Source organism: Mus caroli, unplaced genomic scaffold, assembly GCF_978045245.1.
Source record: "Mus caroli unplaced genomic scaffold, Mus_caroli_1 scaffold_18, whole genome shotgun sequence".
NCBI lineage: Eukaryota > Metazoa > Chordata > Mammalia > Rodentia > Muridae > Mus > Mus caroli.
The window spans coordinates 65,825,153-65,847,803 of record NW_028227273.1 but is presented as its reverse complement, the minus strand read 5'-3'; the positions used below and the strand labels follow the sequence as shown (position 1 = coordinate 65,847,803).

General features: G+C 51.7%; 2 protein-coding genes across 13 annotated transcripts in view; one reads left to right on the top strand and one right to left on the bottom strand.

Annotated features, from left to right (window-relative positions):
* Nucleotides 1-4,792, top strand: part of Anks1a (ankyrin repeat and sterile alpha motif domain containing 1A) — a 155,173-nt gene extending 150,381 nt beyond the window's left edge. The window contains exons 25-26 of one of the 6 annotated variants that reach the window (XM_021185969.3): nucleotides 325-422; nucleotides 1,599-4,782. In XM_021185969.3, coding sequence (XP_021041628.1) covers nucleotides 325-422; nucleotides 1,599-1,602 — 102 coding nt within the window. In that variant the 3' untranslated portion in view covers nucleotides 1,603-4,782. Of the gene's footprint in view, nucleotides 1-324 lie in introns of all 6 variants that reach the window. The other 5 variants (XM_021185972.2, XM_021185968.3, XM_021185970.3 and 2 more) reach the window with 5 other exon arrangements.
* A 4,100-nt stretch (nucleotides 4,793-8,892) lies between these two features.
* Nucleotides 8,893-21,574, bottom strand: Tcp11 (t-complex 11). 7 transcript variants are annotated; one of them, XM_085832926.1, is made up of 10 exons: nucleotides 21,494-21,574; nucleotides 20,830-21,222; nucleotides 18,892-18,982; nucleotides 16,999-17,119; nucleotides 13,745-13,965; nucleotides 12,519-12,655; nucleotides 11,571-11,785; nucleotides 11,295-11,476; nucleotides 9,930-10,093; nucleotides 8,893-9,310 (listed from the first exon to the last, which is right to left on the bottom strand). In XM_085832926.1, the coding sequence occupies exons 2-10, from the start codon at nucleotides 21,185-21,187 to the stop codon at nucleotides 9,078-9,080; spliced, it is 1,722 nt and encodes a 573-aa protein (XP_085689052.1). In that variant the 5' UTR covers nucleotides 21,188-21,222; nucleotides 21,494-21,574; the 3' UTR covers nucleotides 8,893-9,077. The 7 variants fall into 7 exon arrangements, with proteins under 7 accessions (XP_085689052.1, XP_021042108.2, XP_085689055.1 ...); XM_021186449.2 differs by having other exon boundaries at nucleotides 18,892-18,964; nucleotides 21,494-21,573; XM_085832929.1 differs by having other exon boundaries at nucleotides 18,892-18,964; nucleotides 21,067-21,222; nucleotides 21,494-21,572.
* Nucleotides 21,575-22,651: the final 1,077 nt, after the last annotated feature.

Here is a 22,651-nt window from a genome sequence, read left to right as displayed (position 1 = left end):
TGTTCTGCCCTTTGTCTCTGTCATGTGTCCTCTGCAAAGGTCTGGGATGAGTGCTGTGGTCTTGCCCCAGGCTGAGCTCCTCTGCCCACCAGAGGGACCCAAGGGCTAGGGGCTGCTCCCTTCCTGCCTACCATGACCATACTAAGGCTTAGAGCATTAAATCAGTGGGGCAAGGTTCCTTTGGTTGAATGGCCCTCAAAGAGCAGCTGCGAATTGTTCCTGGATGTGCCAATCCCTCAGATGCTTAAGAGAGGGGCAGGTATGCCATCCTAGTGCAGAGGGCCCACTTTGAGTCCTGACCCCCGCTCTCTCCTTGTTTGGCAGCTGGAACCTCCTGATTCTGACCAAGAGGCCCCGTCCCACGCTAGTGTTTCCTGGATCGTGGACCCAAAGCCAGATTCGAAGCGGAGCCTCAGCACCAAGTACGAGACCACTATCTTCTAATGCTGCTCTGTCTCCGCTACCCCACTGTGCCTTTGCCACCCGATCTTCTGCTCTCAACTCTCCTTCCAGCTGCGGCCACCAAGGCCCCGCCTCCCTGGGACCTGCCCTCCTGGCAGCAGCTCCTGCTTACACCACCCAACACTGTGAATCCTCCCCTTGGGCTGAGGACAGCTTGGGGGGTGACTTGCCTTTGAAGGGGGCCTCATAGGCACCAGAGTGGGGTTGAGGCCCCCAAAGCCTCTGTGCCAGGCACTGTGAGGTGAGGGTAGTCTTCCAGCAGAACCACAGTAGCTCCCTCTGAGGTTGCTCTCCTCGCCTGGGTCACAGCTGGATGCCAAGAGCTACCAGTTGTCACCTTTCCTGACCCAACCACCACTGTGACCTCCCAGTGCCAGGATGCCATACACACAGCTGCTCTCAGGTGCTGGTTTCCCTCCTGGTCAGGCCCGGTGATACGGCTTCACCAGGGACAGACTATCTGTAGGGGGAAGGTTGGGGCCAGCCATGCCCTTCTGCATGAGTTGGCTCTAATACCATGAGCTGTGACCCTCCGAACTACAGGTTCCTGAGGGACCTGTGTGTGCTTGGCCCCTTTCTGTGCTGTGGGCCTGGTTCTGGAATCCAGCTCACTGAGGTGTGCCCTGCACACAAGTGCACCTTCTTCCTTCTCGGAGTGGAGCTGCCCTTGGACAGGGTGGAGCTGAGCAGCTTCAGTGGTGTCGGGGAGCGTTCTCATACTTCCTCTGGTGGTGGGGTCCTGAGACAGCCATCGTCCAGCCGTCCCCAAGCACCTGCCTGGGAGCTAGCGCCATGGAGCTGAATTTCGGAGGAAGCCTCACGTGCCCTGATGTGGAAAGATCAGTCTAGATGGCAGGAGACAGAAGTGACCCCTGTGGCCGTGGTGCAGACAGTAGAGTGCAGTGTCTGCCCAAGCCAGTCAGCACCCGAGCCATATGCCAGGGTGGGCCCTTCGGCTGCCTGCCTTTCCTTGTGCCTTTCTGAGCAGATGGGCCAGGAGCAACAGTGGGCTGTAGGCTGTGGAGGGCTCCAGGGAGGCAGGGACCTTTGTCTGCTCTGTGTCCCTTTCCATGTCCTCCGCCTTATGCAGACTCATTGGTTAACTCTCTCCTCCCCCACTGTTTGCTTCTGCCAAGCTGAGCCACTGAGGAGCCACCCTGCTTTGCAGAAGTAGCCGTGGGGCGCAGGCTCCTGCCCCAGCCCCGAGAGCCTCATCTGCAGCACTGAAGACCCAGGCCCAGTCCTGCCGTAGGACCTCCTGTCACCTGCTCGGCCTGGGCCTGCCGCCACCTGCAGGACCCTGCCCTGGAGGCAGCGAAGACACCAGGCATCTAGCCGAGGAGACCGGAACTCTGGATGGCCCAAGAAGTGGCCTGTCCAGGACATGTGTTTTTGATAAGAAACGTAATCCTTTTTATACATTTTTAACACTTGGCTCCGGCCTCTCGGTAAAGCTGCCAATCTTTAAACAAGACAGGACCTGAGACGGGCCTGAAACCCTCAGACAGCCTCTGCCTTCACAATGGGCTCTTGGCCTGGCTAGAGCCATGAGGACACGCCCGAGGCTTCCTTGCCTACTGAGGTGATGACACAGACGTTCCTGGGGTTCCCAGTGGGGATAAGCAAGTAGTTTCTGGTGCGGGGGACTCCGGAGTACTTGCCTGTCCCCGTTAGCACTGCCGCAGGCGGCTGTCCCCATGCTGCTGCTGGGCCAATGGAGCCACGTAGGAAGGGAGAAGTTGTTGGGGCATTGATGGCAATGTCAGTTATGACTGCAGCTTGACAGCTGGGGACTGGATCTGCCTCTCTCTGATGCTTGTTGACTGTTGTATCCTGTGTGGCAAGCTGGGCACATCTGTTCCAGATGTGGAAAAGGCTAGTCAGAGAACAGTCTTATTCCCCCCCTGCACCCCATTTCCCCCCCGCACCCCGCTATGGTCTTGAGGTCAAGCTGGTGTTGCTTTAGCTCTTCTGCTAGCTTGCTTTGCTTTTTAAAGTGATTTGGGTGGTGAGCCACCTCCTGGGCTTAAGGAGCAGTGAGGGGCAGACTGCTGGGGTCGGGGGACCAACCAGGCCTCTCACCAGCTTTTCCAGAGTAGGGAGCAAAAAGAGAAGCCCTGGCCCATGGGTACGTGAGCAGGCTTCAGGTTCTCCGGGCAGCACCCATCCTGGTCCTGGGGACAGGAGGCCAGGCCTGAACAGTGGCCATGAGCTGCAATCCTGGGCCTGTGCAGGGAGCAATCCTGGGCACTGCCACCTTGTGGCTGCTCAGTGTGGAAAGCAGGGTTTCCCTCTGTAGACCTGCGGGCTGTCTGCCTGCTGCATTCAGTGCAGCAGCTGCTGGGTACAACTCCTCTCTGGGAAGGAGCCAGGGCCTCCGCTGCTAGGTGCAGGTAGTACTTCCTCTCCTGCCTCGCGCTCTCTGCCCTGAAAAGCCGCCCTCGGCTCCCAGAGAGACCCTAGGTGCCTGGCTCAGTTATGCCGAGCCCCTTCCCTCTGCCAGAGGTGAGCTCAGTGGGCTCTGCAGTGGGCGCAAAGCCCAGGGGAACACTGTAGACACTACGATGAGTTCAAGCTGCACTCTGTTCTAAAGTCACAGGCAGGCACTTCCTCCTCTTGACGCTGCTAGGTCTTATTTATTCAGGGTGTTTTCTACCAGAAAATCTTGGCTTGTCTGCTCTGCGTCCCTTTCAAGATTGGTTTCTGAATAGTTAAGAAATTCCTCTCCTCCTCTGGGTGGGTCTCTCCTTTTCAGGACAGGTGCCACATGGAAGGTTCTGCCTTTGGCGCTTGTGTGAAACCAAGGCTGTGCCTGAACTGTGAAGGAGCCGTTCTGGTGGGAGTGGCAAGATGTGCCCAGTCCCTCACGCAGCGGCCACAGGCTCCCTTGCTTGCCTCTTGGCTGGCCTGCCGCCCTGCAGGCCCTGTGTCCCAGCAGGGGACTTTGGACTCTGAGGTTGCCCACTGGGGGGTTCTGAGAAACCTTGGGTTTGAGCACTCAGAACCCATGGCTGCAATCATCAAGACAGTTCACAGTTAGCTTGTGAGGTGCCGGGACCAGCGCTGCCTGCCGGCCATGGGAGTTACTGCTCATGGTGGACAGTGGGACTGGATTGTAAGAAAAATGTTATTTAATCTTTGTTTCCATATTTTGATACTTGAATTCCCCCTTTTGTTTTATTGTACATAAAATTGTTAATCTGTCCGATTTTGTTTGAATTATAAACACCTTGTGGTACCAAACATAACCAACCTGTGCATCGGCATAGACCACCTCACTGCACAGTGTGCACACCCTGGGCTTCCAGCTCGGTTTCTCACTTCCATAGCTGTACAGCTTAGGACTGACTAAGCTAATAAAGGAGAGCGCTAGAAACCGGCCATAGCTCTGGGGTCTCTGAATTGCAAAGCTGCTTTTTTGGTGTTAACTGTGGACACAGGCCAGATGCCAGCAGGTCAGGGACACATGTCCTCTGCTTGACTTGGATAACAGTTTGGCAGTCTCCTGTCCTTCAGCAGGTAGATGCCAAGCCAGCCCTGGAACAGTCCCTGTTTGAAGCAGGTCCCACAAGGACATGACTGTGAACCAGGAAGGGAAGCCGGGCCACAGACGGGTCTTCATGCCGTGGGCTTTCCCAGATGGCCACCGAGCATCTCTAACAGCATGGGGCCTAAAGCTGAGGGAACGGCTCCACCTTAGTTGCCTGGTGTTGTGCCCACACAGCTCACTGCCTAGGCTCTGTCTCAGGGTCTTGCTATCAGAAGCCCTTCCAGGCATGCTGTAAAAACTTCCAAGTACATTTTCATGCGCATAGCTGTATATACAGCCAAACATCTCTGCACTGCATTCATAAAAGCCAACGATTGGAATTCATGTTTGGGCCACATGAAACAAAGGGTGGGCTGATAATAGCCGTCACATGTAAGCAGGAACATCTGCTTTCCCTTTCTAGTACAGTTTAAACCTGGGACAGATTAACAGTGCAAACAACAGTTAACTCAGCCAAGCGACAGCCATTCTAGGTCAGCCCCGGGAAAGGCAGCCTCAAAAGGCAAGGTGTTTCTGGTCTCTGCTGGACGTTAGCTGAACTCCGAGCTCCGCTGCAAGATACCCCAGCAGTGCAAGGTCCTGCAGGCTCTTCATGAGGCATGTCCAGTGCCCCCGTGAGGAGGAGCTGTACCCCCCAGGGCAGCCGAGTCAGGGGAGGAACGTGGATTTCTGCCCAGCGTGCCTGTAAGGGTGCCGTGTCTGTCGCCTTCTCTTTCAGAGTAGCAGTGAACATCAGCAGCTCAAACAGGTTTAAATAAGACTCAAGTCCAGATTCCAGAAGAAAAGCTGCTTGTCAGTCCTGTGTATGGCACATGTCAGTAGTCAGCTTTTAGGAAGGTCATGAATGAAGAGCAGCCTGGCAGAGCTGCAGGCCAGCCAGATTATCTGGTAGGTCTGTTTCAAAAGGAAACTTAGTACTAAATAAACCAACAAATGCCCAAATCCCAATGCTGGCAAGAGACACAAACTTGCAGACAACTGAACAAATCTTAAAACAGACTCAGCCCAAAGAAATCCTTGCCAGGGAACTAGTGCAGCATAATCAGACTTCTGGAGAAAAGATGATTCTTTTTTTTAAATATGTATTAATTTATTTATTATATGTAAGTACACTGTAGCTGTCTTCAGACATTCTAGAAGACGGCATCAGATTTCGTTACGGATCCCACCATGTGCTTGCTGGGATTTGAACTCAGGACCTTTGGAAGAGCAGTCGGTGCTCTTAACCGCTGAGCCATCTCACCAGCCCAGAAAAGATAATTCTTGAGACTGGCAAGAGAAGAGGTGGGGGAGGGTAAGGACCTCACCAACACAGAAGAGGCCATTTTAAAGACACAAGACTTGTCTTCTGCCCTCGAAGCTGGACCTGGTGGTGCATGGCTTGTCTCATAATCTTATGACATGGGGAGCTAAGGCAGGAGGTGTGCCTGCCACAATTTGAGTTACTCTGGGTTGCAGTGTGAGTGCCAGTACGTTTCTGGACTAAGGTGAGACCCTAACCCAAAAGAGAGTAAAGGGAAGCGGGTGAGGAGAGAGAGGATGAGCTGACAAGCCAGAATCCTACCTCAGTGAAAACGGGGGCATTTGGGGTGAAAGAAAATGAAGAAACTCTGGGCTGGAGAGATGGCTCAGCAGGTAAGAACACTGACTGCTCTTCCAGAGGTCCTGAGTTCAAATCCCAGCAACCACATGGTGGCTCACAACCATCTGTAATGGGATCTGATGCCTTCTTCTGGTGTGTCTGAAGACAGCTACAGTGTACTCACATATATAAAATAAATAAATCTTTAAAAAAAAAAAGAAAAGAAAAGAAACCGTCACCAGAAATTGTCCCTAAGTAGGTGGTGGGAAAGTTAGCCAGACAGAAGAAACCTTGGAACTTGGGGCACGCCAGGAGGTCAGACAAGAAACAAAAACATGCTTTCATGCAAAACTTTGACTCTCAGCAGAGACACAGCAGTCGACAGTGACAGAGATTTAAAGGGCAGTATTGGGAGTTAAAGTGCCTGTTACTTGAACTGGTAGATGACAGATGATGACAAGTTACATACAAACTCAATACTATGGGGCTGGTGAGATGGCTCAGCGGTTAAGAGCACCGACTGCTCTCCCAAAGGTCCTGAGTTCAAATCCCAGCAACCACATGATGGCTTACAACCATCTGTAACAAGATCTAACGCCCTCTTCCAGAGTGTCTGAAGACAGCTACAGTGTACTCACATATAATAAATAAATCTTAAAAAAAAAAAACCTCAATACTACTTAAAATACATACATCCTATGGAAAGAGGAGACACCACAGGTAAACCAAAGTGGTTTACAACATGGCCAGGGTGCTGTGTGTGGTTGCATGTCTATAATCCAGCACTTGGGAAGATCACAAATTCAGAGCTAGACCGCTAAAAAAGCCAGCTAATTCCAAGAGGCAGAAAAAAAAAAAAAAAGGGAAAAATAAGTAATGAACAACAGCAGGCCTACGCTCTGACAGCCAGTTTGTTAGCCAGGCATCTGATGTTACCTGAGGAAAAGATCTGGGTTTACAATTTCCAAGAAATCCCACTATCCTGAGTGTGGGCACCACTGCTCCAGATGAAAGCACATGGCTCATGAATGGCCGGGTTGCTTACTTCTTGGTACCAGGAAGCAAGAGAGGGACAAGGAAGGGGCTTACAGTAGTCTGCCTCCCACAGTCACGGGTGTCACCTACACACATCTCCAGTTCTTCCCAATAGAGCCATCAAATAATGAATCCCGGGCTGGCAAGATGTCTCAGCGGGTAAAAGCACTGACGGATCTTCCAAAGGTCCTGAGTTCACATTCCAGCCACCATATGATGGCTCACAACCACCCATAATGAGATCTGATGCCCTCTTCTGGTGTGTCTGAAGCCAGGGCCAGAGCAAGCAAGGACTGATCGAGCAGAGTTGACCAGAGCGAGCAGAGGTCCTAAAAGTTCAATCCCAAACAACCACATGAAGGCTCACAACCTACAGCTACAGTGTATTCGCATATATAAAATAAATCTTTTTTTAAAAAAAACATTTAAATCTGGATTCATTAAAAAAATTATGAATTCCTCTGTAGGGTAATCATGACCTAGTCACCTCCGGATGTCTTGATCGAATCCACACAAGAGCCTGTTAGGAAATGCTTCATATCCAACCAGTTAGCCCGGCGTGGTGGCGCACGCCTTTAATCCCAGCACTTGGGAGGCAGAGGCAGGCGGATTTCTGAGTTCGAGGCCAGCCTGGTCTACAAAGTGAGTTCCAGGACAGCCAGAGCTACAGAGGAACACTGTCTCGAAAAAAAAAAAAAAAATGCCCTCAAACCCATAGGCAAGCTTGAATGGTACTTTCTCTGTGTTAAGATGGGGTTCCTGACTCCTCCACATGGAAAAACAAGAGAACACATTTCAGAACTTCAACTGTGTGGGTTACTCCAGACTTTCATTGAGAAACATGAGCATGGTGCACCCTGTCAGCCCAGAGTCTGTACCCACTGCCTAGCCAGTGTTCACAGAGCCCTGCAGTGCTCTCAACAATGAGGCTTCCCAGATGTGCACTTCTGGATACATGTAACTGCACCCATAGGCTATGGTGCAGCCATGCCCGTTTGAGTGTATCCTTTTCCCTGGACCTCTCCAAGCTGAGTCTATTCAGTTTCAAGACTAAGAACTTGGAGTGACCTATGCCCAGTCACTTGGTTGACTGTCACACTCTGTCACCTGTTAGCAAGGCTGTCAGGAGCACACCCCGGGCCAGTGAAACTCAGATGCCACCTTGCATTGTCCCCAGACTGTGTCCTCCTCAGCTCCTTTCAGCCTCTGGAGAAGGAACACGGTTCTCCTTAGGTTGCCTTGAAGACACAAGCCACTCTACAAAAGGACCAGATCTCAATAGGACACTTTCCCCCACGATGTGCTGTAATCAGCCACAACAATGGAGCCGAGCCTGGGTCTTTCCCACAGAGTCCCACTTGATGTTGGTCACTTACCACACAACCACCCTCCGTGTTCTCATCTTAACACATGAGTGTCAATTGCCTGTCACTCACAGTGGATGCTCTACCGATAAAGACCACAGACAACTGGATCAGGGGATGGGACCAGGGCAAGGCAGATCTAAGTGTCTCAGCCTGAACTCTAGATAACCTGAGGGATGAGAGCCAACAACAGCAGGGTCTGCTGGCTAGGGGTGTTACCTGCAGCCAACATCATTTCCCTGCAGTGCCTATTCTTTTTTTTTTTTTTTTTTTTTTTTTTGGTTTTTTTCGAGACAGGGTTTCTCTGTATAGCCCTGGCTGTCCTGGAACTCACTTTGTAGACCAGGCTGGCCTTGAACTCAGAAATCCACCTGCCTCTTCCTCCCGAGTGCTGGGATTAAAGGCGTGCACCACCACGCCCCGGCTTTTTTGTTTTGTTTTGTTTTGTTTTTTGAGACAAAGTTTCTCTGTATGGTCCTTGCTGTCCTGGAACTCACCTTGTAGACCAGGCTGGCCTCGAACTCAGAAATCCACCTGCCTCTGCCTCCCGAGTGCTGGGATTAAAGGCGAGCGCCACCACGCCCAGCTGCAGTGCCTATTCTTAAAGAGGCTGGGGCTCCTGCTGCCCCCACCTTGCCGCAGAACCTGAAACCTCCAAGGAAATCTGGTCTCCGAGAATGGATTTGGTCTCCACAGTGTCCTCTCCTGGCTGGCTGGGCAACATGAAGGCTCCAGGGAAGCTCTTTACTCTTGGCTGACCCTAACGAGCACATCCTAGCATGTTGCCTGTCATCTGTGCACACTGGGGGGGGGGGGGGGGTCCTGTGGCCAGAAAGAGGTGCACTGCAGGGTCACAGGGATCCGGCCTCCATCGCATCAAAGAAGAATGGCCGCCTGCGTGCAGTTCAGAAGTTTATTATGGAGCGGGTTTGGGCCAGTTGTTTACACGTTTGTCTTGTTACAGCCCTGGTGTGCTGGCTGTGGGGGGTGGGGCAGAGGGGACCCTGCTGCTCAATGGTGATGTCATCCCAGGAAGATGGGCTTTCTCCTGGGTCCAAGGTGCCAGTGCTCCGAGCTGATGTCATCAGAGAGACCCGCCTTTGGTGGTCAGGGTCTGGGCTGGGGAGATGAGGGTTTTTAAGATCTCGGTGTAATACGGGGCAAACACCTGCTGGTTGTGATGTGTCAGGCTGACAAACTTCTGGCCCAGTTCTGCCAGCTCCGCTTCGATCAGAGTGAGGCCCCCGGGAAGGTCCAAGAGGGATCGCTGCACACCCAGGACAAAGCAGCACTTGAGGAACAAGTGTATACGCTGGTCTGTGGGCAAGCAGGAAGCAAGTGACAACCAGGTCACCTTGAGCAGCTGGGATTCGGCTACTCACAGGTGAGGGGGGATCTGAGTTGGGGGACAGCTGTCTAGTTCTCTCAGGTGTTCTGTTACTGAACCTCCCGAGTATTCAAGACTGCTTAGTGTCAAAGTGTGTCTCACACCTGTAATCCCAGCACCCCAGGGGCAGAGGCAGGGGGAAAACCATAAGGCCAGCTTGAGATACATGTGGTGTCCCAGGCTAACCTGGGCTACACTGGTAGATCTAGGATCTGACGTTAAGGGATACTTCAGCTGATACTCCCAATTGCTTAAAGCTGGGAACAAGTTGGCCAAGTTCCAACTTGGGGCTAAGGCCTGTACTACAGAGACATGCTCTCTCCAACTAACGGAGCTGGTTTCTTGCTGGTAGGTGGGTGTGGATGTCACAGAGACTCATGAGAAGTCATCTAGGTTGGGTGGGCAGGGTTCCCTGTGCCGACCTCTCACAGGACCAGAGTCCGCCTGTGGCTGGAAAGGGATACGGTTTCAACCTGGAACCTTGCCCATGGTCCACGGTTGGGCCCTCTCCCTCCAGCATCCTCACTGCCCACACATGGGCACGCTCACCAATGACGCTGCGGACGCAGTTTTCCTTCTTGGCAATGTTCTGGAGCTGGCACACCAGGGACGTCGTATTCTCGCTGCTCAGAGCGGCCAGGCCCATGCTCTCGAGACCCTGGTGGACTTCCTCCACCACCTGCTCACTCACTGACTGCATCACTTCCTCGGGCCTAGACCACAACACAGGTAAGCTGGCACCCAGTAGGACAACAGCGGGGAACCTGCCACCCAGTAGTAGGTGGCCTCTAGAGAACTGAAAAACTTCAAAGCCTCAGACAAGAGGTCAGGGACTTGAGGAACATTCTGGTCCTACCCCAGTCACCTTGCTCTTCCCACAGACAGACAGACAGTTTCCACCTCCCTGTGATTCCCTCCGAACTCCAGCTATCTCTGTAAATGTTGCTCTATACTGAAGCTTAGAAAAAAAGCTCTCAGAGACAGCCTGGCTCTCCGCAGGATGCACCCCTACGTGACCTGTGCACTCTGTAAAGACTGAGATTCTTCCCAACCATCTTCCCTGGTCGGTCACCTCCTGCCGAGCACAAACACCCCTGCCATTTGTTTTCTTTGAGGTCGAGGGCTGCCCTCCCCCCCACACACACACACACACACAAGGGCAAGCATTGTACCCTCAGCTACATCCCATACCCAAATGTGGTTCTTCTGTCTCCTCTGTTGTCACCAGCAACACATACTCACTCGGTATGACAACACTCACTGGCCGCCAACACCCACCCCGTGAGAGATGGCCCTGGGCAGTTCCAGGTCTCATACAATACCCTTTCTGGAAAGTTCTCCATTTTTGTCATAAGCCCCAGTATCACTGTGGATGGTTCTAGAAGGCCTCTCTCTGTGGCCTGTGGTGAAGAGTAGTAACCTATTGGTATGCCATTATCCAAGATCCTTTGTACTATCCCCTCTTTGTGTGTGTGTGTGTGTGTGTGTGTGTGTGTGTGTGTTTGCACACGCATACGCAGGTACCATGGAGGCTGGAGGCCGATATCCTCCTCAGTGGCTCTCTACCCTCTTTCTCCCTGAACCTGGAACTCAAATGTTGCCTTGGCTAACTGAGCCACCACCCCTGAACCTCCCTGAAAGTGCTGGAGTCACAGACATGCCCCCCCATGCCTGGCTTCTTGTTATTTGGAGATAGTCTGTACATAGTCCTAGCTGGACTCAAACTTACAGATCTGCATGTCTCCACTTTCTGAGGGCGGGGATTAAAGGTGTGCAACCGCAGCCAGCTCCCATCTGGCTTTGTTCTGAGCATGTTGGGGACACAGCCAGGTCTTACCTTACCTTACCAGTTACCCCATCTCCTTCCTAAAAAAAAAAAAAAAAAAAAAAAAAAAAAAGATGTCCGCAGCTCACCTGGAGTTGAAATCCTCCACCAGGGACTTCGTGATTCGTTTCAGCTTGTCTACAAACTGGGGTGAGCTAAACAGACCACTGTCAGAGAAGCTACTGGCCACCAGCAAGACGGAGGCTAGGATGGTTAGCTGGTTCTGCTGCGACTCCAGCTCCTGCAGCCGGGCTCTGTCTGCCACCAGGGTCTGAGGGACGGGAGGAACAGGCCATCAGCGGGACTCTGGCAAAAGCTCCAAACGGGAAAACAAGGAACTGCCCTCCCCCACCCCCCATTGCTACCTCAGGAAACTCTTCATTCTCAGGGTCCCAGGTGAGAAGGTTCAGGAATCCTTGAGACAGCACCATCGCGGGGCTGAGTGGCTCTGGGACGGCGACATCACTGGGAGATGGGCCAGCCGAGCTGGAGCAGTCCTGCAAGTCAGAGGAACTGGCAGAGGGGGCAGTGAGCTGTGTGGCCGCCTGGGTGAGCCACTTCGTGGTGTGGTTGAGGAGTCCTGCAACAGGAGGAGTGGGCGGCAGGTGAGCGTCCCAGGGACTGCTCGCTTTAGCTAGCACTGTGTGTGAGCGGGGTGGCACATGTGCTCAGGAGCTGACACAGCAGCACTGTCTGGCGTCAGTTTGAAAACAGCGAGTTTCAAAAACTGCCAAGGCTAAAGAGCAAGACCTTACCTCAAAAACAAACAAACAAACCCAGAAAAACCAAACCAAACAAGCAAAACTAAAGTAAATTGCTACATCTAAATGTAAAAAGTGTACGGGCTAGAGACATGGCTCAACAGTTAAGTTCTGCTCTTCCAGAGGTCCTGAGTTCAACTCCCAGCAACCACGTGGTGGCTCACAACCATCTGTAATAGGATCTGATGCCCTCTTCTGGTGTGCCTGAAGACAGCGACAGTGTACTTAGATATAAAATAAATCTATAGACGGGAGCGAGCAACCTTCATTCTCAGCAGCCACCTGATGGCTCAGAACCATCAGTACTAGACAACTAAATCTTTAATAAGTAAATAAATCTTTTTTTTTAAAGGCTTCTCTTGATCAGCTCTCAGAAATCAACATGAGAGTGACTTTAAAAAAAAAAAAGAGCGTATGATGCTCCAGGCTAATATGTCAGCCTTCACCCACTGGGTGAAGAAGCAGCAACTGCCTTCCTGAAGAGGCAGGAGGAGAACAGCCCTGCACAAGGCCTCCCTCGGCCCTCCCTCCCCTCACATCACGCGTGCGTACTGGGCTCTTTGTTGAGGCGCTCCTGGAACTGAGCCCGCTCAAACTGGACGGAGTGTTCCTGAAGCTGGGGCTGGAGGCTCTGGATGGTGTAGTTCACCATGTCCATTTTCATCTGTCCCAAGACCTGGAAGATCCCCCTGTCGCCAGAAGAGAACAGCCACAGAGGGACAGCTAAGGTGAGGCTCCAGAACCTGCGAGGAGCTTAACGCAGAGCTGTGTCCCCTCTACTTGCGGAGGGATGCGCAACTGAGACCGAGGCCCACGGTGAGCCAGGTCCCTTTCCCTCCGCCCGTTCTGCAGAGAGCTGGGTGCTGTGAGTCCCAGCAAGGGCTACAGGGCGAGACGCTATGGAAGAAACACCACCCCACGAGCAGAAGGCAGGGCTCTAAGTGATGCTACCCTCCTCCATTCAGGGGAGGAGAGGTGTTGTCTTTCCATTTTAATGTGCTGCACCCACTTCCCAAACTCCACATGGCCATGAAACAGAAGGAGACCTGCCACTGTCCCTTACAGTTTATGTGAGCTGATGCCAGAGTAAAGTTGAGAAAAGAGAGGTTTCACACCTCAGAACTCTGCCTACCACAGCGTCTTATACAAAGGTCCTGCTGAGAGGTGGATGCTCTCAGCCAACCATTGGACTGAGAACAAGGTCCCCAGTGGAGGAGCTACAGAAAGGACCAAAGGAGCTGAAGGGGTTTGCAGCCCCATAGGAGGAACAACAATATGAACCAACCAGTACCCCCAGAGCTCCCAGGGACTAAACCACCAACCAAAGAACACACATGGAGGGACCCATGGCTCCATCCACATATGTAGCAGAGGATAGCCTTGTCGCTCATCAGTGGGAGGAGAGGCCCTTGGTTCTGTGAAGGCTCGCTGCCCCAGTGTAGGGGAATGTTAGGACAGAGAAGCAGGAGTGGGTGGGTTGATGAGCAGGGGGAGGGGAGTTGGAATAGGGGGTTTTCGGAGGGGAAACCAGGAAAGGGGATGACATTTCAATATCTATCTATCTCTGTGTGTGTATATATGTCAAAAAAAAAAAAAAGAATGGGGAAAAAAGGGGGTCCTGTCACACCAAGGATGACCCAAAGGTCCTTTTTGGAAGAAGTGAGAACCAACAGGCCAGGGGGGAGCAGGAAGACTGTAGAGACAATGTCTGCCCAGTGTCTGCTAGCCCTTCTCCGCTCAACCCAGAGCAGGTTAGCGGACTGCAATTAGCATCACACCTCAGCAGCCGGACCGGATCTGAAATGTTCTCAAGTCTCTGCACAGCCTCATCACGGATTGGCGCACACAACAAGACCATCATGTTGAGGATATACTTGGAGAGGTAGGAGACATTCAGGTCTCCGCGGTCGGCTTGCTGCTGGAGGAACTCCATGTCCAGTGCTTCCTCGATCTCATTCCTCAGGCGGCTCTGCCGTGGCAGCAGCAGGGACAACAGGATCTGCAGGGCAAGTCACAGAGTAGGTCCTGCTCTGTCCTACGTTACCCCCAGGGTTCAATCCTTTACACACACCCCAGTCTCTGTCTTCTTAGGTCTCAGAGTCAGATCAAGAGGTTAATAAAGCCAAGGACTCCACTGAGCACATGGAACACAGACAGAGCTGGGGACAGGGCTCAGCAGCTAGGAGCACCTCGGTTCAGTTCCCAGCACCCACATGGCGCTCACACCAATCTATACCCTGGGGGCTCTAGTGCCCTCTTCTGGTCTCCCCGGACACTGCATGCGCATGGTGCCCAGACAAACACACCCATAAAATAAAAGCACTTTATATTTTTTGTGATTTTTCAAGACAGGCTTTCTCTGTGTAGCTCCGGCTGTCCTCAGAGAACTTCCTGCCTCTGCCTCCCAAGAGCTTAGGATAAAAACTAATCTTAATTTTAAAAGACTCATAAAACTGGGCAGCAGGGGGCTGGTGAGATGGCTCAGTGGGTAAGAGCACCCGACTGCTCTTCGAAGGTCAGGAGTTCAAATCCCAGCAACCACATGGTGGCTCACAACCATCTGTAACAAGATCTGACTCCCTCTTCTGGATTGTCTGAGGACAGCTACAGTGTACTTACATATAATAAATAAATAAATAAATCTTAAAAAAAAAAAAAAACTGGGCAGCAGCACTGGACCACGCCTTTAATCCCAGCACTCGGGAGGCAGAAGCAGGCAGATTTCTGAGTTTGAGGCCAGCCTGGTCTACAGAGTGAGTTCCAGAACAGCCAGGGCTACACAGAGAAACCCTGTCTCAAGAAACCAGATGGATGGATGGATGGATGGATGGATCCATAAAATATAGTCCTAATACAGGAAAGGTAGTATAATCTTGTTAATTATATTTCAGAAGGGTAAGACAGATGAACAGCAATGGGTTCCTGAGCCCAAACATGAGCCCCTGCTAATTCGCTCTTATTCATCCCTGTGCCTCCACAACACACAACAGAGGGAGCTGGGGGGTGGGGGTGGGGTGGCATCCTGACTACTGAGCAGAACTGAATACTACATTGCTCTGTGTGGCACAAGAGAAGGCTGCTGCCCGCTAACCTATTTCAGTTGGTAAGCTTTCAAAGTTGGAGTTTCTTTGTATCTGCCCTGCAGGGCCTGCCTGGGCTGACCCTTGAGACTCTGCTGAGGTGGCAGCAGCTTCTCTCCATTGTTGACAAAGGGCACTGAATATGCAGGAGGAATGGCCTCCCTCAGTGTGTGGGCTCTCTAAAGGAAGCGGATGGTCCCTGGAGGTTCCGCTATCTTCCCTAAGGTAACAGCAGGCGGGTTGCCCACCACAAGTAAGCTCACTGTTAAATTTAGACTTTTGAGGCAGAATACACCAATTTGAGCTTCACACTGTAGCTTACTTACAACCTGTGTGTCTGAGGCTCCAGAATGGTCTCTACTGCTGCTCACAGCTTCCCTTTTTGTTGCAGGATATTTGATCACACTGTGAACCCCAAGATTCTGTTATTTACTGAAAAAAAAAACTGTTTCTAGTTGTGATGTGGCCCATTCCATATAGCACACACCTTTAGTCCCTCTGGCCGGAATACAGACAAGCCCTTAGTATACACCTGTACTCCCAATGAAGGTAAAGTGAGTTTGTAGAAGGAAGCAGCCATGTTTGAAAGTGATGTCAGAGTGGCAGACAAAGTGATGAATAAGAGAAAGATTTGACAGAATAGGATAAGCCCAACTCAGAAGAGAGAGGAAAGGGAAGCTACTTTTTTTTGGGGGGGGGGGAAGGGCGGTTTCGAGACAGGGTTTCTCTGTAGTCCTGGCTGTCCTGGAACTCACTCTGTAGACCAGGCTAGCCTCGAACACAGAAATCTGCCTGCCTCTGCCTCTCAAGTGCTGGGATTAAAGGCATGCGCCACCCTGCCTGGCTGGGAAGCTACTTAAGAGGGGCAGTGGAGGGGCTGGTGAGATGGCTCAGCGGGTAAGAGCACTGACTGCTCTTCTGAAAGTCCTGAGTTCAAATCGGAGCAACCACATGGTGGCTCACAACCACCCGTAATGAGATCTGCTGCCCTCTTCTGGTGCGTCTGAAGACAGCTACTTATTTATAATAATAAATCTTTAGGCCTCTTTGGGCTGGAGTGAGAAGGGACTGAGTTAGCAGGGCCAACCAGAGCCAACCAGAGTGAGCAGAAGTCCTAAGTTCCCAACAACCACATGAAGGCTCACAACCATCTGTACAGCTAGGAAGGAAGGAAGGAAGGAAGGAAGGAAGGAAGGAAGGAAGGAAGGAAGGAAGGAAGGAAGAGGGGCAGTGGAGAGAGAGGAGGAGGCAGGTTTTTTTACTGGAAGAGTTGTACAGAGACAGGTAGAAGAGAGGGAACGAGCCAGACACAAGACAGAACAAACCAGGGAATAAGGAGGACCCAGAAGAGTAGAACAGATTGCCATAGGTTGAAGCCAAGAACAGCAAAGAGTCAGAGGCCTAGAAAGAAACAAGATGATGGATGATCTTAAAGCTACAGCTGAGTTGAACCCAGCCAGCTACAATTTAGAACTAGAATGGGTGAGCTTATTCAGCATTAAGTCTCAGGCCTAGATTAGATTGTATGGAGGGCTAGGAGTGTCCTGGACTAGGCCTAGGTTAGCAGAGACAGCGAGCCTCAGAGACAAGTTGCCTTAAGCAAGTACAAGCTTCATCTACACCTTTTCTGATCCCCTGCTGTAGCAATTTTACCTTACGTCGACCCCATTCCAACCACTCCCTGACTTCTAAGTCACCTTGGCAATCATGGTTTGTGGCCACTAGCCGCCGGCCTCACTGTGTTCTAGGCCAGCCTGGTCTACAGAGTGAGTTCCAGGATAGCCAGGACTACAGAGAAACCCTGTCTCGAAACGCCCCCCCACCCCGGAAAAAAAAGTAGCTTCCCTTTCCTCTCTCTTCTGAGTTGGGCTTATCCTATTCTGTCAAATCTTTTTCTGATTCAGTCAGGCTGTGGAAACCTTCCACCTGCGTGGGGCCGTGGCCCACCTCACCTCTTTGATCTCCTTCAGAAGCTCAAGAGCGCAGCTGAAGTCAGGGGGCGCGGCTGACAGCTGCTCTTTCAGATGCTCCCAGAAGTCGCTGGGCATGGTGTCCTTGCCCTTGCCTTCCAGGCTACAAGAGGGTCAGATGCACAGATCACCCACTGCACGAGCAACCATTCAGAGTCTAAGACCCCCAAAGACAACACTAGGGGTAACCCGTGGAGCTCAGCAGGGCTTGCTAAGGGCCAGGGGTGATGTCAAAGCACCCTAAATTCTGCCTGAGTCTCGCCTACATGTGTGACCTGTGTGCACACATGAGCAGTACTGCCTAGAGCAGTTACTTTCTTTCACTTGTAGAAGTCAGGAAAATCTTTCTTTCTTTCTTTCTTTTCTTTTCTTTCTTTCTTTCTCTTTTGACAACACTTGAATGTAAAAGACACCTTCAGACCAGTCAGGTTCAAAAACAAAGAAAATTGACTCAGCTGAGTGTGATGGCTTCCCAGCACCCAGGAGGCAGAGGCAGGAGGATCTCTGAGTTTGAGGCCAGCCTGGTCTACACAGGAAGATCAATGAGAGCTACACACACACAGACACATATATACACAAGTATAAAGTTGTCCCCCACCCAAAAAAGAAAAAAGCTTTCCCCTACCTCTTCCTCCTGCACTTTTATTCTGACAGCATTATCATCTCTCTCCAGTCTCAAGGTTACATTTTGTTATCATTGACTTAAAACAAAACAAAAAAAAACCATTTAAATAGAGATGGCTCAGCGGTTAAGAGCACTGACAGTTCTCCCAGAGGTCCTGAGTTCAATTCCCTGCAACCACATGGTGGCTCACAACCATCTGTAATGGGATCCCATGCCTTCTTCTGGTGTGTCTGAAGACAGTTACTCACATATATAAAATAAAATCTTTAAAAAAAAAAAAAAAAAAAAAAAGCCGGTGTCAGGTGTCAGTGGCGCAGGCCCCAAGTCCCATTGCTCAGCAGGCAGAGGCAGCCAGATCTCTGCGAGTTTGGGGCCAGCCTGGTCTACACAGCGAGTTCCAGAACAACCAGGAGAGACCCAGAGAGACCCTCTCTCAAAACAAAATAAAACAAAACAAACCCCCAAAAGAACAAAAATTAAAATAATCTCCACACTCAGGAAGCACCGGCAGGAGTACCAGCCTGGCATATGAAAGATGCTGACTAAGCAAATAGACAAAAGTCCAGAGCAATTCAATAGAGAGAGGAGAGTCTTTTTCCAGCAAATGCTGTTGGAACAACCAGACTGCCACATGTAGAGACCTGGTTCTAAACACTGAAATGGGCAAATGGCATCCCATGTTTGGACTGTGGATTTTAAATCATTAGCAGTAAGAGATTAATCATCAGAATAGGAACCATGGCCGGGCATGATGGCTCACACCTTTAATCCCAGCACTTGGGAGGCAGAGGCAGGAGGATTTCTGAGTTCAAGGCCAGCCTGGACTACAAGTGAGTTCCAGGACAGCCAGGGCTATACAGAGAAACCCTGTCTCGAAAAAAAAAAAAGGAACCATGGCAAGCAACACATTTCGCCAAGGAGACATTCATTTGAGTTGTTTTCTTGTTTGAGGTAGGGTCTCCCTGGATAGCCCTGACTGGCCTGCAACTCACCATGTAGACCAAGCTGGTCTCCAGCTCAGAGATCCACCTGCCTTTGTTTCCCAAGTGCTGAGATTACAGGTGTGAGCGTGCCGAGTTTATTTTTAATATTTATCTGTTTATTAGTGAGGGCACATATAATTAAACTCAGGTTGTCAGGCCTGGCAACAAGTGTCAGCCCACAGAGTCACCTCCCCAGCCCCCCCAGAATCCTTCGGTGCTAAATAACGACATCAGGAAGTCACATACAGAAACTGTGAAAGCCAATACCTGCTTGAAGATAAACTCCTTTCTTCCAACTGACAATCAAGCTTGGAAGCGTCATGGACTCTCTCCATCATACCTGTAATTAGAAGAAGTTCTGGTGGACAGTTATCAACCCACGCAAGTCTGAACCCCCTCAGGGTCACTCGTCTGGAGGCCCCCGGGGTTATCTCTGAGTCCACTCAGCCAGTCACTTGTACCTCCCCCCAAGGGCGTGCTAGAAATGCTCAGAGCAGCCCAACACAGTGAAGGCTAAAGTTCAGACAGGCACAAAATGAAGCAGATTCAGAGATGAAGCTGTCAGGGCTGGTGAGATAGCTCAGCGGTTAAGAGCCTGAGTTCAATTTCCAGCAACCACATGGTGGCTCACAGCCATCTACGATGGGATCCGATGCCCTCTTCTGGTGTGTCAGTGATAGTGTGCTCATATACATAAAATAATCAAGAAGGTTATTAGTATTGCACACCAGTTTGCACTGGGAGGCTCGAGGAAGGTTCCCTCCTTCTACCTTCTCCTGGCTACCTGGGCATCGGCTCAGTCATCAGCTTGGTGGGGTGGGGGAAGCTTAGCTGCTGAGCTGCCTCACAGGCCTGAAAAGGCACAATTTGTTTGTTTGTTTGTTTGTTTGTTTGTTTGTTTTTCGAGACAGGGTTTCTCTGTATAGCCCTGGCTGTCCTGGAACTCACTTTGTAGACCAAGCTGGCCTTGAACTCAGAAATCTGCCTGCCTCTGCCTCCCGAGTGCTGGGATTAAAGGTGTGTGCCACCACTGCCCGGCAAAAGAAAATAAATAACTGTAGAGATCCCATAGGACAGCGCTGTCTTTCTCAGAAGGAAACATGACAGGAGTATTTAGAGTCATGCCTGTATCCTCAGACAGTAAGGGAAAAGGAAACACAAACACACACACACACACACACACAGAGAAAATTAACAATGGAGGAAGTCTCTGGGTTTTACGTTTCAACAAATCGGAAATATTTCATGGTGAGAAAATTGACTGGACTTTGATAGAAAATCTAGAGTCCTTGCCTGGGTTATAAAAGCATAAACTACAGGCTGGACAGATGGCCAAGTGGTTAAGCCACTTGCTGCCCTTTCCTAAGAGCTGGGTTACCCACATGTTGGCTCACAAGCATCTGTAACTCCAGTTTCAGGGCACCCGACATCTCTTCTGGCCCTGAACACACAGGGTGTACAGACATACCTGTAGACAAAACACCCACTCACACAAAGAAAAATAAACCTTTTTATAAAAACAAAGGTGACCGAACCCTGCTCTTCCCTGCATCTGTGCAGTCCTTCATTATCCCAGCCGAAATGGCTGGCATGACACAATCAAATCCGTAAACAAATCCGAGGTGAAAGGAAACCTTCAAAGCTACAGCGACCCCTCAAGAAACTCTCCAACTGCAAGAAGCAGCCAGTTCCACCCAGAGCACTCCGGAACAAGGAGGGCTCAAAGAGTAGAGATTAAGTGTGGCTAAAATTCTTAAAAATTCAGATCGCCCCCCTAAAAAAAGAAAACTGCAATACAACAAAGCCAATTTGTTATACACAGTTCCAAATTTTTTCAAAAGGAATTTGATTGTATACTCAGGAGTCACTGTACCTATGGATGCAACAGCCATTGTAAGAACTGGTGTTTCCAAACCAGCAGCACCAGCACGCCCTGACCTTCCTGAACCCCACCAGCCAGGATCCTATTTGGATACACAACCCCACCCCTACCCCGACCCCACCCCACCCCACCGGGTACACCTGGAACTTGTCTCAAGTCACTGCGTTAAGCAGCAGCGACTCCGCGTGGCCACAGAGGAGAGACTAACTGTTCAGCGTCACAGGAAATCCATGGCAACGCTTGCGCGGGAGCATTTGAAACGAGGGGGAGGGAGGTCCGGACCTTCAGTCCCCGCACTTGGGGACCCTGCCTCAAGCAGATACCTAGCCTGTGCGAGCTCGGGGTCCCGCCGAGGTGGCCCTTTCCCGGGGATGGCGGAAGCGGTGCCCCACGCGTGACCGAGGGGAGCTTCGCTCGGGCGGAGGGCTGGGGACACCGGGAGGTCGGGCCAGTCCGCAGTCCTCCTTGGCCCACGGGACCTCGTGGCGCCGTCTTTACCCCGCGCCCCTGCGCGGACCCTGGGGTGAGGGCGGCCGTGCTCGGGCGACGGTTGAACCTACACGATCGGTGCCCCTGGGCGCTGCTCGCGCTCTCCCGGGTGTTTCCCCCGCGGGATTCACGGGAGGCGCTCTCTGCCGCGCCGGGCTCCTTCCGGGCCGCCCTCTCTTTCACGTCTGGCATCCTGGTGGTGGTGGTGATGGTGGTGGTGGTGGTATCTGGGTGGTGACAAATGTTGGGGGCTCGTCAGGGCCAGGGGGGACCAGCGCTGGCGCAGGAGGAAACTGAGGCCACAGCCGGGACGGACGCCCTTCCCCTTACCCCTCTCCATCCCTCACCACTCCCCTTGTCTCTCCCTCTCTCTACGCCTCTTCCCCTCACCTCCTCTTACCCTCTCCCTTCCCCTCTTCCATCCCTTCCCCTCCGTGGCTCACCTCCGCCCTCCCCCTCCACTTTCTCCCTCCCCTTCCCTCTCTCCACTCAGCTCACTTCCTTCTCTGCCGGCCCGCCCGCTCTGGCTGGCTGGGCGACAAGGGGCGCGGGTGGGATCAACCACTTGGGGGGATGAGGCGGGGGCGGCGGGGCTGGGTGGAGCCACTGAGCCCCACGTCGATGCTGTCACACACTCCACATCCCCACCCTGCGAACTGAGCAGGAGTGGGAACGTCCGGTGTTGCAAAACAAACAGCTTAGGTGTCCTGGCAACGAGGCGCGTGGCAGCCCTCCCCTCCAGCATCACGATGGGCCACCGAACATCTGCCGCCACTCTGGGTGAGACCGAGACTGGGGCGGGACGGTCATCCTTATTGATTCCAAGTGTCAGGAGCTGGGGCTTAGGGGTAGCCTGCAGAGCATGCACAGGGGTGCTAGCCTCGAACTGCTGACCCTCCAGCCTCCGCCTGAGTGCTGGGGTCACCCGTGTGAGCCACCACCAAGGGTTCATGCAGTGCTAGAGATGGAAGGGACCTCAGATAGGCTGAGCTCCATTTCCAGCCCTCAGAATCTTAAAAAAGATGGAGGGTGAGGCCTGGAGAGATGGCTCGGCTGTTAGGACCACTGGCTTTCTTCCAGAGGACCAGGGTTTGATTCCCAGCACCAACATGATGGATCTCGGCCATCTGCCACTCCAGCTCCTCAGGATCATTCTTCCTATATTTACATATATTTACATACACGCAGGCAAAATACCCATACATATAAAATTGTCTTTTTTTTACATATAACATTCTCTTGTGTTTTTTGCTTTTTTCCCAAGACAAAGAAAGTTTCTCTATGCTGCCCCAGCAGTCAGGGAACTCTTCTTCGGTAGACCAGGCTGGCCTCAAACTCAGATCTTCCTGCCTCTGCAGGGATTAAAGTCTTTTAAATACCCACGCCTTGGGTTTGGGGAGAAAACATGGAAAGGGTGTTTTCCCTCGTATTCTTTCTGGCCTCTCAATTACTCTGACTTGAAGTCATCATAAAACCTGTGCAAATGCATCACATCCATGCAGTACCCCAGGCGTTCAGAAGAGGGCGTGCGATCCCCCCGGAAATGGAGTTACAAATGGCTGTACAGCCTGATGCCGGTGCTTTGCTTGCCAATCCCTGACTTTGAAAAACCCGAAAGTAACAGTGCAGGCCTGTTACCCTAGCTACTGGGGAGAC